The 14,687-nt window shown below is 44.0% G+C and overlaps 1 protein-coding gene across 3 annotated transcripts in view; it reads left to right on the forward strand.

The window, feature by feature from the left end:
* Positions 1 to 9,792, forward strand: part of LOC147113979 (drebrin-like) — a 208,841-nt gene extending 199,049 nt beyond the window's left edge. For all 3 annotated transcript variants that reach the window (XM_085995443.1, XM_085995446.1, XM_085995444.1), the window contains one exon: positions 9,414 to 9,792. In XM_085995443.1, the coding sequence (XP_085851569.1) occupies positions 9,414 to 9,478 (65 nt within the window). In that variant the 3' untranslated portion in view covers positions 9,479 to 9,792. The remainder of the gene's footprint in view (positions 1 to 9,413) is intronic.
* The last annotated feature ends 4,895 nt before the right edge of the window (positions 9,793 to 14,687 follow it).

Genomic DNA, 14,687 nt, shown 5'->3' on the forward strand with positions numbered 1-14,687 from the left:
TGGTTGTGAGGCTGGAGGAGATTAGAGATAGGGAGGAGCGAGGCCATGAAATGATTTGAAAACGAGGATGAGAATTTTGAAATCGATGCATTGGTTAACCAGGAGCCAAGGTCAGCGAGCACGGGTGATGGGTGAACGGGACTTGGTGCAAGTTAGTACACCGGCAGCCGAGTTTTGGATGGCCTCGAGTCCTATTCACACATCAGCCCTGTGCTCGTTGACCTACATTGACTCCCAGTCCAGCAACTCCTGACATAGAAGATAGGAGCAGGAGTAGGCCATTCAGCCCCTCGAGCCTGCTCCGCCATTCAATGCGATCATGGTTGATCATCCAAATTCAGTACCCGGTCCCTGCTTTCTTCCCATACCCCTTGATCCCTTCAGCCTTAAGAAATACATCCAACTCCTTCTTGAATATATTTAATGAACTGGCCTCCACCGCTTTCTGTGATAGAGAGTTCCACAGGTTCACCACTCTCTGGGTGAAGAAATTCCTCCTCATTTCTGTCCTAAATGGCCTACCCTTTATCCTTAGAGTGTGTCCCCTGGTTCTGGACTCCCTGACCATCGGGAACATCCTGCATCTAGTCTGTCCAGTCCTGTCAGAATTTTATAAGTTTCAATGAGATCACCTCTCATTCTTCTAAACTCCAGCGAGTACAAGCCCAATCGACCCAATCTCTCCTCATACGTCATTCCTGCCATCCCAGGTATTAGCCTGGTGAATCTTCGCTGAACTCCTTCCATGGCAAGAACATCCTTCCTCAGATAAGGCGACCAAAACTGCACACAATACTCAAGGTGTGGTCTCACCAAGGCCCTGTACAACTGCAGCAAGACATCCTTGTTCCTGTACTCAAACCCTCTCGCTACAAAGGCCAACATACCATTTGCCTTCTTAACTGCCTGCTGCACCTGCATGCTTACCTTCAACGACTGGTGCACAAGGACACCCAGGTCTCGTTGCACTTCCCCTTCTCTTAATCTATTGCCATTTAGATAATCTGCCTTCCTGTTTTTGCCACCGAAGTGGACAACCTTGTAGTGTATGTGCCTTTAAGAGCCCCCTGTGTACTGTAATGCCGGTAATGGCCACTCGGCTATATAAGCCTGTATATTGTGTTGTATCAAGTAGTTCCCCTCCAGACTTTGTTCAGTAAACACCTGTGAAACCAACTCCTGTCTTCAGTGTCTCTATTAACACACGGACACAACAGTGGCGACGAATTGGAAACAGACTTACCTGCAATTCGGCAGCACCTCAAGGACATCGATTCCTCTGGCGTCCAAAGTTGAAGAAAATCAAGAAAAAGAAAAAGCTGTGGTTTCACCAGCTAGCCAAGCTGGTGGCAGGTACTGCAATAATCCTTCCTGGGCGTCGGACTGGGGCTCCAGCGGCTGGCTCTGCAGCTAGGCCAAGCAGCGAAGGCGGAGGCAAGCAGTAACAGATGGGGAGGGAGCACTCGGGAGACAGCCGGCGCTGCAAGCAGGTCGGCGTTCAGACCTAGAGAAAGAGTCCGGCGGGAACGAGTCTCCAACTGTAAATAAATAAATAAAAAGAAGGGAAACCCACGGGAAACAGCATTGTCATCGGCAGCAGTGGCGGGGAAGCGCGGGTAGCGCCATATCTTTTCTGCAGAAGGGAGGGAAGGGCGCGGGAGGCGCCATTTTTTTTGCTGGGATGCCTAGGTCTGGCAGTGTTGATGCTTTTGATAACGAGATAGAGGATTGGACCACATATGTGGAAAGAGTGGAGGTATATTGCACCACAAATGGAATAGAAAATGAAAAAAAAGCGTCAGTACTTCTAAATCTAATGGGCGCAAAGACATACGGGCTGTTACGAAACTTAATCACTCCAGCCAAACCAAAGGACAAGAATTTTAAAGAAATTGTTGATACCCTACAGGAGCACGTAAACCCAACACCGCTGCTGATAGCGGAACGATTCAAATTCTTCAAGAGGAATCAACACAAGAATGAAAGTAACGCTGATTACCTCACCGAATTAAGAAAGCTATCAAAGCACTGCCAATTCGGGGCAGGACTATCAGATTATCTTCGAGACAAATTCGTCTGCGGTCCCCTAAGTGAAGGAACACAGAAAAGGCTGCTTTCTGAAAAAGATTTAACACTGGACAAGGCTTTCAGTATGGCTGTATCATACGAAGCAGCCGCAAGAGGAGTTGCAGAGATACAACAAAAGACACAGGACTTCGGCACCCATGAAATGACACAGGGTTTCGAGAGATGTTATCGCTGCGGCAGATCCACCCATGACCAGAGGGACTGCTGGTTCAAGGACAAAGCATGCAGGCAATGCGGAAAGATTGGACACATTGCACGGGTATGCCAATCTGGACAAAAAAAATCCACGGACAGGAAAATAAAAATCAATAAAGAAAAGTACAGAAAGGTACAAATGATGACGGACAGTAGCTCCGAAGACCAGAAGAGCGATAGCGACTCCGGAAACAAGAGACTAAGCTGTCTCAAATTACATAATGTAATTGCCAAAGAAGATTACCAGACCATTTGGGTTACCCTCACGATAGCAGGGTCCCCAGTTAAAATGGAGCTAGATACAGGATCAGCTCTGACCGTCATAAATCAACGGGATTACGTCGGCTATTTCCGCATATACCTTTAAAAGACACATCCATTATCTTGAAAACATATACGGGGCAGAAAGTATACCCCAAAGGAAAAATAAGGGTGCCTGTTGTATACAACGGCAAGGAAATACAAAAGTTGTATTTATACATTCTACAAGATGGTGGTCCACCGCTGTTGGGACGTGAATGGATCAGGAAAATACGTTTAGACACGCACTCCATTCAGGCACTGACGGTGACCAGTAAGGAAAAAAACGATGATGACGTCATACCTGAACGATTAAAAGACATCTTGGCCAACGCCAAAGAAGTGTTTCAAGAGAAACTAGGAACCTTGAAAGGCATCACCACCTCAATAAAAGTGGAAGATGCGGCAATTCCCAAGTTTTTTAAGGCAAGACCGGTGCCATACGCAATTCGTCCAGCAGTCGAGGCAGAGCTGGAGAATTTGGAAAAGGCAGGCGTATTATCCAAAATAGATTGGAGCGAGTGGGCAACACCCATCGTCCCAGTCATGAAGAAAGCGTTGAATAAGGATAAATCTGAAGAACAGAGAAAAATTCGCATCTGTGGAGACTTCAAGGTGACTGTAAACCCGGTCCTTCACACGGTACAGTATCCTCTTCCGAGGATAGAAGATATTTTTGTCTCACTATCCGGAGGGAAACGTTTCACCAAAATTGACTTGGCACAGGCATATCTACAGATGGAGGTTGAAGAGGCCTCTTAAAAAGTATCTCACGATAAATACACACAAAGGTCTGTACCAGTACAATCGACTGGTTTTCGGAGTAGCATCCGCTCCAGCTATCTGGCAAAGAGCTATGGAGCAAGTCCTCCAAGGGATTCCGGGGACTCAATGCTACCTAGACGACATCCTTGTAACTGGAGAAAACGACAACGAGCACCTTGCCAATTTGGAGCAGGTGCTCACTAGGCTGAGAGAACGGGGCCTATGAGCAAATCGCCCCAAGTGCGAATTTTTCCAGAATCAAATATCATATTGTGGCCACATAATTAATAAGGAAGGGTTGCATAAGTCACCTGAAAAAATTGAAGCGGTCATAAAAGCCCCAGCACCGGAAAATGTTTCACAATTAAGGTCGTTCCTGGGATTAATAAATTACTATCATAAATTTTTACCGAACTTATCAACTCTTCTGCACCCTCTTAATGAACTGCTACAAACGGGAGTAATTTGGAAATGGAGCGAAGACTGTAAACGTGCCTTCCATAAATGCAAAGACTTAATCACATCCAAAGAAGTTTTGGCTCATTACAACCCATCACTGCCAATCAGACTGGCGTGCGATGCATCCCCTTATGGCGTAGGAGCAGTATTATCGCATAAATTCCCTGATGGCTCAGAACGGCCGATAGCTTTTGCGTCACGCTCATTGAACTCCGCTGAGCGCAACTATGCCCAAATCGACAGGGAAGCACTCAGCCTGGTATGGGGAGTGAAGAAATTCTACACGGACAAAAATTTACCTTGTTGACTGACCATCAACCCCTCATCTCCATATTCAACCCTAAAAAGGGTGTTCCCATTATGACAGCGCAAAGGCTACAGAGGTGGTCCCTTTTTCTAGGGGCACACCAATATAACATAGAATACAAAGGATCAAAACAGCATGGGAATGCTGACGGGTTATCGCGCCTACCGTTGCCAACGGTAGAAGATGCACCTACCGTAGACCCCGTGGAGATTTTCCACTCTACCATAGTCGAATGCCTGCCAGTAACAAATTCTGCCATTGAAAGGGAAACTAGAAATGACCCGACTCTCTCTCGAGTCTACGATTTAACAGTGAAGGGATGGCCAGCACATGGCGAACCACTGTTGCCAGCATTCTCGCAAAGAAGAGAACAGCTGTCAGTGTGCCGAGGAACCTTGATGTGTGGATCCAGAGTGGTGATTCCACCCAAACTCCAGGATAAAGTTCTAAAGGCGTTTCACGAGGGGCATCTGGGTGGAGTGAAAATGAAGAACCTAGCCAGGGCGTTTGTATGGTGGCCAGGTATCGATGGAGACATCGAAGAAATGACCAAGAGCTGCCTAGGATGCCAGAAGGTCCAAAACGCTCCACCACAAGCCCCTCTACATCCATGGGAGTGGCCCTCATCTCCCTGGCAAAGGGTACACATCGACTTTGCTGGTCCATTTATGGACTCAATGTTCTTAATCGCGGTTGATGCACACTCCAAGTGGCCGGAGGTAATAAAGATGTCCTCCACCACCACGGAAAAAACCATCACAGTATTAAGGACCATATTTGCCAGGAATGGGCTGCCTGAACAGCTCTGTTCTGATAATGGACCGCAATTTGTGTCCAAAGAATTCAGGAAGTTCTTTAAAAAAACAATGGGGTTAAGCGCTCCACGTCCGCCCCATACCATCCCGCCACCAATGGATTGGCTGAAAGGTTTGTCCAGACCTTCAAGAAGGCCATCAAGGCCATGGGTAATGAAGACATAAAACTTCAGCACAAGGTGGATAACTTCTTGTTTGCATACAGGAATGCAACACATATGGTTACAAACCAAACTCCTGCCATGATGTTCTTCAATAGAAGCCTAAGATGCCGGCTGGATTTGATCAAGCCAAACATCAGAAGGGACGTGGAGAACCGGCAATTTCAAGGCATGAATGAAAGGCCAACTAGAACCTTCCAGATAGGTCAACAAGTTTTGGCCCGGGACTACCGTACCGAGAAATGGCAGCCTGGAACTATCTGCACACGACTAGGACCGCTGATGTATACCGTGGACATCGGAGAAAGCATAATAAGGCGCCATGCTGACCAAATCATAGAGTCATCCGAAAAGGGACAACCTACACCACAACTCTATACGCCTAATGATGAAGTAGAGATACCCATATCTACCTCCGATCCAGTGATACTGGAACCCGATGAACCCGACACTGGCATTCAAGCCGAATCAGCCTTGCCAAACGAACCTACTACACCACCAGAAACAACTACACCACCGAGGCGTTATCCGGACCGAGTCAGAAAGCCTCCAGAGAGACTGACTTATAATTAATTAACTGCAGCAATGTGTAGATTATTTTTCTTGTAACATGTAATTAATGATTACTTAAAATATTGTGCACTGGTTGGCTAAAAGGGGAGGAATTGTAGTGTTATGTGCCTTTAAGAGCCCCCTGTGTACTGTAATGCCGGTAATGGCCACTCGGGCTATATAAGCCTGTATATTGTGTTGTATCAAGTAGTTCCCCTCCAGACTTTGTTCAGTAAACACCTGTGAAACCAACTCCTGTCTTCAGTGTCTCTATTAACACACGGACACAACAAACCTCACATTTATCCACGTTATATCCTCAATTTTAAAATTCACATCCTTGTTTTCAAATCCTTCCATGGCATCGCCTCTCCTATCTCTGTAACCTCCTCCAGCCCTACAACCCTCTGAGATCTCTGCGCTCTTCTAATTCTGGTTTCTTGCACATCCATGATTTTAATCGCTCCACCATTGGCGGCCGTGCTTTCCACTGTCTAGGCTCTAAGCTCTAGAATTTCCTTCCTAAACCTCCCTGCCTCTCCACCTCTCTCTCCTCCTTTAAGATGCTCCTTAAAATCTACCTCTTTGACCAAGCTTTTGGTCATCTGTCCGAATATCTCTATGTGGCTCGGTGTCAAATTTTGTTTGATAACACTCCTGCGAAACGCCTTGGAACATTTTACTACATTAATGTTTTTATTCTACCAATGATAGTCACACCAGAGTGAGGTAGCCCTAGCCACAGCTAGTGAAGAACTGATGGTGAGGTATATTTTCTGATCAGCAATGTTCCGTTATGAACATTTATTTCACTCCTATTACATTGGTCTGTGTGCTATTTTTAGATGAGCAGTAACCTGGTTGAGATAAACAAGCTATGCACAGAGGAATGTCATCCGAGCACCCGACAAGTTTGCAGCTGTGATGCCCTCACATTAGTTGTTGGTAACATCACTAATTTATGGTCTTTGTGAAAAGATGGATGGCTATGCAGAATTTGATCCTCAAAACTCTGGTAAAGTCCCCAGAAACCCATATAATAAAAATTGAATTTGACTATTCAGTCACTGTAAATCACTGTCTCTTGTCATAGGGGATGCCAAATAGAAGCCAAGCACTTCCTGACAAAAAGGAGAGCAAAGCAGAGGGTTGAACTGATTTTGTTTACTGACTGACCATCTAAAATCAGCATTTAGGAATGAAAAGGAGTCTACAAAGATGCTTGCTGATTAACTGTGCATATGTCCGAGCTTCTACCCAAGCTGAAATGTCAGGTCTCCACAATGAGCAGCACATTACTGGTTGAGTAAAAGGACTTCTAATAATTAGGAGATTTTTTTGTGACTTAAGTCCTTGAAATTGAAATGGGGAAAGGCCTTAACATTGAAACAGTGGGATACACAATGCACAAGAGGTGAAAGCAGTGGGATATGCAATGAGTAGAATCTTGAGCATAAGAATATGAATTAGGAAGTAAAATATGAAATGGATTCACACTCCATCTAGAGCCATCCTTTGTTTCTTAACCTGTCCCATTACCATCTCCTCTTGCCTTGAATATCTCTTAATGCCTCTTTTCTTCTCCTGCCTTCCCTCCTATCACAGACCTTCCCTTTTGTTCTTTTATCTCCTCCCCTCCCCTATTTCCCAGCCCCTAAACTTGCTTTAAAATCTGTTCCTTTTTCCTGCTTGTTTCCAGTTCTGACGAAAGGTCTTCGACCTGAAACGTTAACTCTGATTCTCTCTCCATGGATGCTGCCTGGCCTGCTGAGTTTTTCTAGCGTTTTCTGTTGTTATTTCAGATTTCCAGCATCTGCAGTATTTTGCTATTGTATGAAATGGAGAGAATGGAAATGGGCAATGGGTGATAGGGCAGAAGAGTGATACCTGCAATGGGATTGGAACAGTACAACCTTGAACCAGGTGGTGCGGGTGGAAACAGTGGGACAATTTTTGTAAACCTGCTTATGAATTTGTTATTGGTGTTTTTTTATAAGATTTCCTACTTGAGACAAGTCACTGTAGTCTCTATCCAACCACTCTGCCTTCTTTTGTATAATCGCTATCCCCTCCTCTGCCTATTGTACCTTCCACTGAGCACTGCTCTTCCCCCCCCCCCCCCCCCTGTTGTACAGCCTCTTGAAGGAATAATTACTAGTCCTAGCCCTTTTTGGGCTACCCCAGATCAGGCGTATTCCCCAGACGTTCACCTTCAACTAAAGTTAGAGATAGCCAAATTCTGTAAGACGCTTAATTGGTTCTAAAGGTTCAGGCTATCTCTCTCTAAAGGAAACAAATGACGTAAAGATGTTACCGTCCTCCAGATAGCACTTTTAATAAGTTTAACTAGACTGTAACCTTACAGATATTATGAGGGTCCGGAAACCCCCCCCCCCCCCCAGAATTCTGTAATTCCTCACCAAAGAGTGTACAGAAATTGAGTTTGCGAGTTTGATACAGAAATACTATTTGAGACAATTCTAAAAATATATAAATTTATTTAAGAGCTGACATACAGTTAACAGCTATTGAGTCAATCACAACTTTAACAGTTCAAAATTCTCAAATTTTAACTTTGTACATTTTTACATTTCTATTATTCTTAATTAAGAATATCCACCAAAATCAAATAAGAGTACCTTTTTGATCCCTGAGACTCAAAGAATTAAAAACTTCAAGCGTGCCTCTGAAGTTGAGAATCACTTGCCCTTTCCAGCGACTTCTGACTTTCCATCTGAAAAGCTCTACTTTTATACCTTTTTTTAGTGGTTTATCCTTTGAAGTTTTCTGCTGATGTAAGCTAATTATCTCTAGTCATTCTTTCTGTTGACTTCTTTTCTATTCTTACTGTCAATTTACCTGTTAGCTTACAGACTTCTGTCTGTTGTTCAGGTGTTTAAAAACTTTTTATAAAATGGCTACAACAGATTTATCTCTTTGATGTCATTTTTATCGAAGGTCTTCCATTCAATTCTTAATATTGGCTTAACTGGTTATTATCAGATGTTGTGACACAAACACAATGTAATTGCTTGGTGTATCTATTGAAGTCATATTTTCAAAGTGTTCTGTAGGTATCTTTTACAACATGTAAATCAAAAACACTTCAACTAGGGTGTTTGTTTTCCTAGCCATCTTAGTTGGTTATATTACTGACTTATGTTTCCTGTCTTTCATTTGATGTTACTTTTATCAAAGGCACATGGTTTTTTAATATTCTGTGTTCCTGTTCGAAGTGTCAGTTTTTAACACTTTACTTGGGCATTGCTATTGTGTTTCTTCCAAACTGCAGACATCTCTGAAGCAAGCTTTTGCTTCTTCAATGGGGTCTCTGTCTCAGTATTAACAATCAATTCCCATTTCAAAAGCTTGTGTGGTGTTTACAGCTTGTGTTAACACTTCATTTTACCTCAGAAGCCTGTATTGACACAACTTGTGTTGCTGAGGCTTTCCAGACTTTTAACCCCAGTATATCATGTATTAATATCAGAAATCTGTTCATAGAATGGTGTATTTCTTGGAATATGGCTTTTTCCCTTACACTCTGTCCCATTGTCCTTCCTTCCCCCTCTCTCATACACACTGTGTATGCGCTGTCTCAGTTATCCCCTCAACCATTCTCTGTCCATCTAAGACTTGGGTCTGTGTGCGTCATATCCTAGATGAACTCATTAGCCCTGATTTTAAGTGCCTGAATTATATAAATAAACTGTTTACATAACTGCAGTGTAACCATGACAGCACCTTACCATTTCTCCCCTTTGTTTACAGAAATTGATATTACCTATTGCGACAATGACACCGACACAGACCCGGAACATTCCCCTGCAGACTGATCTCACTCGGCGTGTTGCTCTCCAGTATGACAATTATGCTTCAAGTAAATGAAAAAGACGAAAATTGCTAAGTTTTAATTTTAGTCTGTGTTTACTATTTTTAATTGTAATAATTTGAATGTATTATTTTCTAAATTAACCTTATTGTATATTAATTCCACTCACAGCTGCTAGGTATAGTCTGCTGAAGCTGATATTATGTGACTAGCAGTGTTAACTATCACCAATTGCTTTTCAAGTACCATTTTCAAAAGCACAAATTTTGTGAAATGCTAATTGCTGTTGTATGAAAATAAACAGTTTCTGAAAATCCAGTTTTTCAAATGTGTCCTCATTTGTACAGATCACAACATCTGGTCTTGTATTTTTTTCCCCCCTCCTGATTTTCTTGCCTGTTCTATCTCTTCCTCCTCTTCACCCATGAGGACTGTTACATTTTTGGATTTTGTACTCTCATAGCTCACCATGTCTAAATAATGTTTTCACTTGACCTGATAGCTAGATAAACACAAGGTAACAAAAAGAGAATCCTCTTCAGATTAATTCAGCCATATCATTCTGTCCTTGCCTTAACAGGAACCTCCTTGTTTTCAAAAGGTGGCAGTATGGAGTAAATGAGAGTCGGGCACCAGAGGGAAGATGAGAAGAATGTTTTAATGCAGTGAGATGTTATGATCTGGAATGCACTGCTTAAAAAGGTGGTGGAAACAGATTCAGTCGTAACATTATAAGGGAATTGGATAAATACTTGACGAGAATATTTTCAGGGCTATGGGGAAAGAGCAGGCAAGTGGGATTAATTGGACAGCTCTATCAAAGAACCGGCTCAAGCACCATGGACCAAACTAGCCTCCTTCTGTGCCGTATGATTCTAATAGGAATAAATCTATACTATATTTTGTCTTGGGTTTTAACTGTTCCAATACTTTAATAAATTTGTTTGGCAAACATATAGCAGCAGTAACACTGTATTTTATAGTAATTGTTAGTTTTGCTAGATTCCTCATAGTAGAAAATAGTCACACCTATGATAAACCAGGAATTTCTTTTATTATTCGTTCCTGGGATGTGGACGTCACTGGCAAGGCCAGCATTTATTGCCCACCCCAATTGCCTTCGAGAAGGTGGTGGGGGGCTGCTTCTTCTACGTTTGTGCCTGAGGGACAGGGGTGGAGAAGGGTAGAATAAATGAGCTTTACTCTGCATGCTGTACCTGACACAGAGGTGCTTCAAGTCCAAAATGGACCCTTTCCCAGCATTAACATACCTCAGCTTGGTGAGGACAAAATTTATCAAGGGAAAAATATGTATATATATTACATAATACGTAGTATACAGTAGTGTTTTAGTCCTTTTTAATTTATTTTAATTTACCCCCATTTCAGATGCACTTACTAAAGTATGGAGTGAAACATATAGTGGGAAAAATTAAGTTGCGCCCCCTTTGGGACGCTAACTTCACCAGGGTGCTAAAAGTAGCGTCCCGAAATAATTAGTACCCTCCGCAGCCGATTTTCCCAGGTAGCACCCCGAGAGGGAGGAGGGGCGCTACTGGAAGCGCCCCGCATCCCTCTTGGGGCACTGCGAGGCAATAGCGCGGCGCTGCGGCATGTCGCACTGCGGTACTGCAGGCCTTTCTCTCATTAAAGGGGAGGGGCCTGGCGCAGTGCGCCCCGGCGCCCAGCTGCCACCAGGGATCGGAGTGCCGGCAAACGAGCCCAGCACTCGAGGAGTGCCGGGCTCATAAAGCAGCCGGCACCCCGCGATGGGGCTTCACTGGGGCCAGGGACAGCAACAAGGGCAGGTGCTGGCAGGCGGCCAACAACAAAAAGGGCCGCCTGCCACTTCCCCTTTAACTAGCACCGCCCTGGCTGCAGGTAGGCCCCCCCTGACCCCATCGGACATAGTGTCCGGCGGTAAGTCAGGGGTCGTTACCGAAGATCGCGAGTGGGGCGTTGCGCACGGCGATAATGTCATCGCCGGCGGCGCAGCACCGCGAGGTGCTAACGATTACCGCCGCCGCTAACCTCCCGCTGAATTTCGCGAGAGGCATTGGCGGAGCCACACCTGGGCACTAGTTGCTTTGAGCCCCATTAGGGCCCTCTTAGGGCGCTAATGGGAGGTGCAAAGCAACTGAATTTTCCCCCATAATAACTGATTAACATTTGATACATTAATTGGCTGCTTGTGTTATTGTTCTATTCTAATAACACAAAGTTCCAGTTCTTGTTCTCATCATTTATAAATAAATCTTAAATTGATGATCTTAAGGCCACACGTACCATATAAATTATAAATCTGTGACTTATGCAAAGGGAATAAAACAAGTGGGCAAGTGAACCCAGGTTGTTTCAATGCACTGCTAGCTGCGTGTTGCCAGTTGTAGACTAGTAAAAGTCTAGATATAAATTATTTGCCCTCCTTATGGTCAGTAATAAAGTGACATTGGGCCCTTGGAGGGGAATTGTAGTTTTGTGTCACCTTCTCATCCCAATAGAAGTTCCTGGGAGCAGGTTGTATGTACCCCTCACCACCCCCCACCCAGTGCTTTTGCCTGTCTGGGAGATAAATGACATACCCCACCACCTTTTTACTGCCATTTTATACAAATTCCCATATTTTTGTAAATCCAGAACAAAACCGATGCATGAAAATGATTTTTAGAAATCACTATTTTTTCCATTATTTCACGTAGTGAGTTGCTATGTTCTGGAATGCACTGCCTGAAAGAGAGATGGAAGCACATTTAATTGTAACTTTCAAAAGGGCATTTGATAAATACTTCAAAAGGAAAATTTTGCAGGGCTATAGGGAAAGAGCAGGTGAGTGGAACTAATTGGACACCTCTTTCCAAAAAGTCAGCACAGGCACGATGGGCTGAATGGCCTGTGCTGTATGATTTTAGGTAGCAATTTTGTGCAAGGACATAAGAATAGAAACAATGTAAATATGGAAGCGAAAAAGGGTGGCCACACCATTTCCCCTTAGCTAAGAAGGGTGTGTTTAGTAAAAGATTTTTAAATAAAGCATACTATACAATGTTCCCTTGATGCTGCAGTTGGATTCAGCACCCTCAGAACTAGATCAATTCACTTTTTAAAAATTTTATGGAGAGTGAAATAAAGATTGGGACAGACACGTGGGGTTAAGTTAGAAGCTGAAAAATCATAAGCAAACTTTTAAAATGTTTTATTATTTTAAAAATCTAGTAATTTTTATCATAATGGAGAAATTTGACATTTCACAAATATAAAAAAAATTTCAGAGCCAGAACGGTTGTTCAGCAGTCAATACGCCGTTACAACTCCAGTTACACCTATTCCAACAATGCTTAACATTTTATGGGGTGTTTAACAGCAATATTAGAGTGAAAAAGGGGAACTTTTCGTCAGTTCAACTGATTTCACTGATTGCCGGCTATGGGGAGTTCCACAGTGCAGCCTGTGGTGGAGCAGGGAATGACTAACTGCAACTTTAGGATTGCCATGTGTATCTGCGCATGCGCTAATCCTAAAGTTATGGTCAGTTCCAGAGGGGTAATGATGGCGAACACAGACATTTTTGCCCTCATTACCACTGCAAAATCCAGGTCATTCTATTTGCTGGATAATTTTCTTGGTAAGTCTGTGTAATTCTTTACCCCACCCCCCCCCCCCCCCCCCCCCCAATGTTACATCCAGTACATGCAAGTTGACTCTTTTATATCCAAAAATCCCTTTTCACTTCTGAGTAAAATAGACAGTTTCCAGGCAGGTCAAGATACTTCTCAGCTTTGCATTGGTTTATCTAATCTATTCACCTCTGCCACTTCAAAATGAACGAATTGAAAACGGTGAGAAAGGTCATAGTAGCTGAAACTTACACACACAGTAAAGCCAGACAAAAAGTGAGAAAGGTAAGCAATTGGGCTTTGTTAATTGGGCTCTCCATTGTCAGATAGGCTGATAGTTTGCAGTGTCAGGGGGGCACAATTCGGGAGGGTCAATATGTGATTTCAGGGAGCTAAGGTTAAGGACATAGATAGCAGGGTGGATAGTTTGATTAAAGGGGACTGTAGTCGCTCGACATATAGGTACTAATGATATACTACTTCTTAGGCAGTCCCTTGGAACTGAGGATGACTTGCTTCCACATTAAAAATGAGTTCGCAGGTGACTGATGAGTCCAATGCGGGACCTACAGTCTCGGTCACAGGTGGGGTAGACGGTGTTTGAAGGGGCGGGTGGGTGGGGTGCTTGGGTTGACGTGCACTCCTTGCGCTGCCTGCGCTTGGCTTCCACTTGCTCCCGGCAAAGAGACTCAAGGTGTTCGGCGCCTTCCCGGATGCTTCTCCTCCACTTTATGCGGTCTTGGGCCAGGGATTCCCAGGTGTCGGTGGGGATGTTGCACTTTTTCAAGGAGGCTTTGAGGGTGTCCTTGAAGCATTTGCTCTGCCCACCTAGGGCTCTCTTGCCGTGCCGGAGCTCCGAGTAGAGCGCTTGTTTTGGGAGTCTTGTATCGGGAATGCGGACAGTGTCACCCGCCCATCGGAGCTGATTGAGCATGCTCAAAGCTTCGATGCTGGGGATGTTGGCCTGAGCAAGAACACTGATGTTGGTGTGCCTATCCTGCCAATGGATTTGCAGGATCTTGCGGAGGCAGTGTTGGTGGTACCTCTCCAGTGCTTTGAGGTACCACCAACTAATGATATAATAGATAGGAACTCTGTCCTCTTAAAGGACAATTATCATAGAATGGTTAGTACATTTAGAAATCAAGGGGCTGGGGTTGTGCTCCCTGGTTTGTTGCCGGTCATTGCAGGGTCATTGGCTTTAAAGTTTGGCTGGCAGCATTCAGCAAACAGGAAAACCTTGTGTTTCTAAACAATTGGAGGGCATTTGCAAGGGCAAGAAAAATTTTCCGGAGGGATGTGTTGCATTTAAATTGGTTGGGGACTGAAATAATTGCTTTTTAACATAGAAAGTACCATTGGGAGGTATTTAAACTAGTTGGAATATCAGCTATTGGGCCAGAATTTGCAGTAGGTATGATGGGTTCCTCTCAGAGTACTCCATCATACCGCCTTTGAAATGGACAGCAAGTTTGGGATTTCCGCATGGGCTTGCTAAATCCCGAACTTGCGATCTGTCAAGTTATGACTTCACAGATCATCCGCACCGATATTGAAAACATAATTGCTGCCGCAGAGTTGGGCTAATTGCCCAGCAAT

This window comes from Somniosus microcephalus, chromosome 8 (genome assembly GCF_052327205.1).
Source record: "Somniosus microcephalus isolate GS21.2 chromosome 8, FLI_Smic_1.0, whole genome shotgun sequence".
Lineage (NCBI taxonomy): Eukaryota > Metazoa > Chordata > Chondrichthyes > Squaliformes > Somniosidae > Somniosus > Somniosus microcephalus.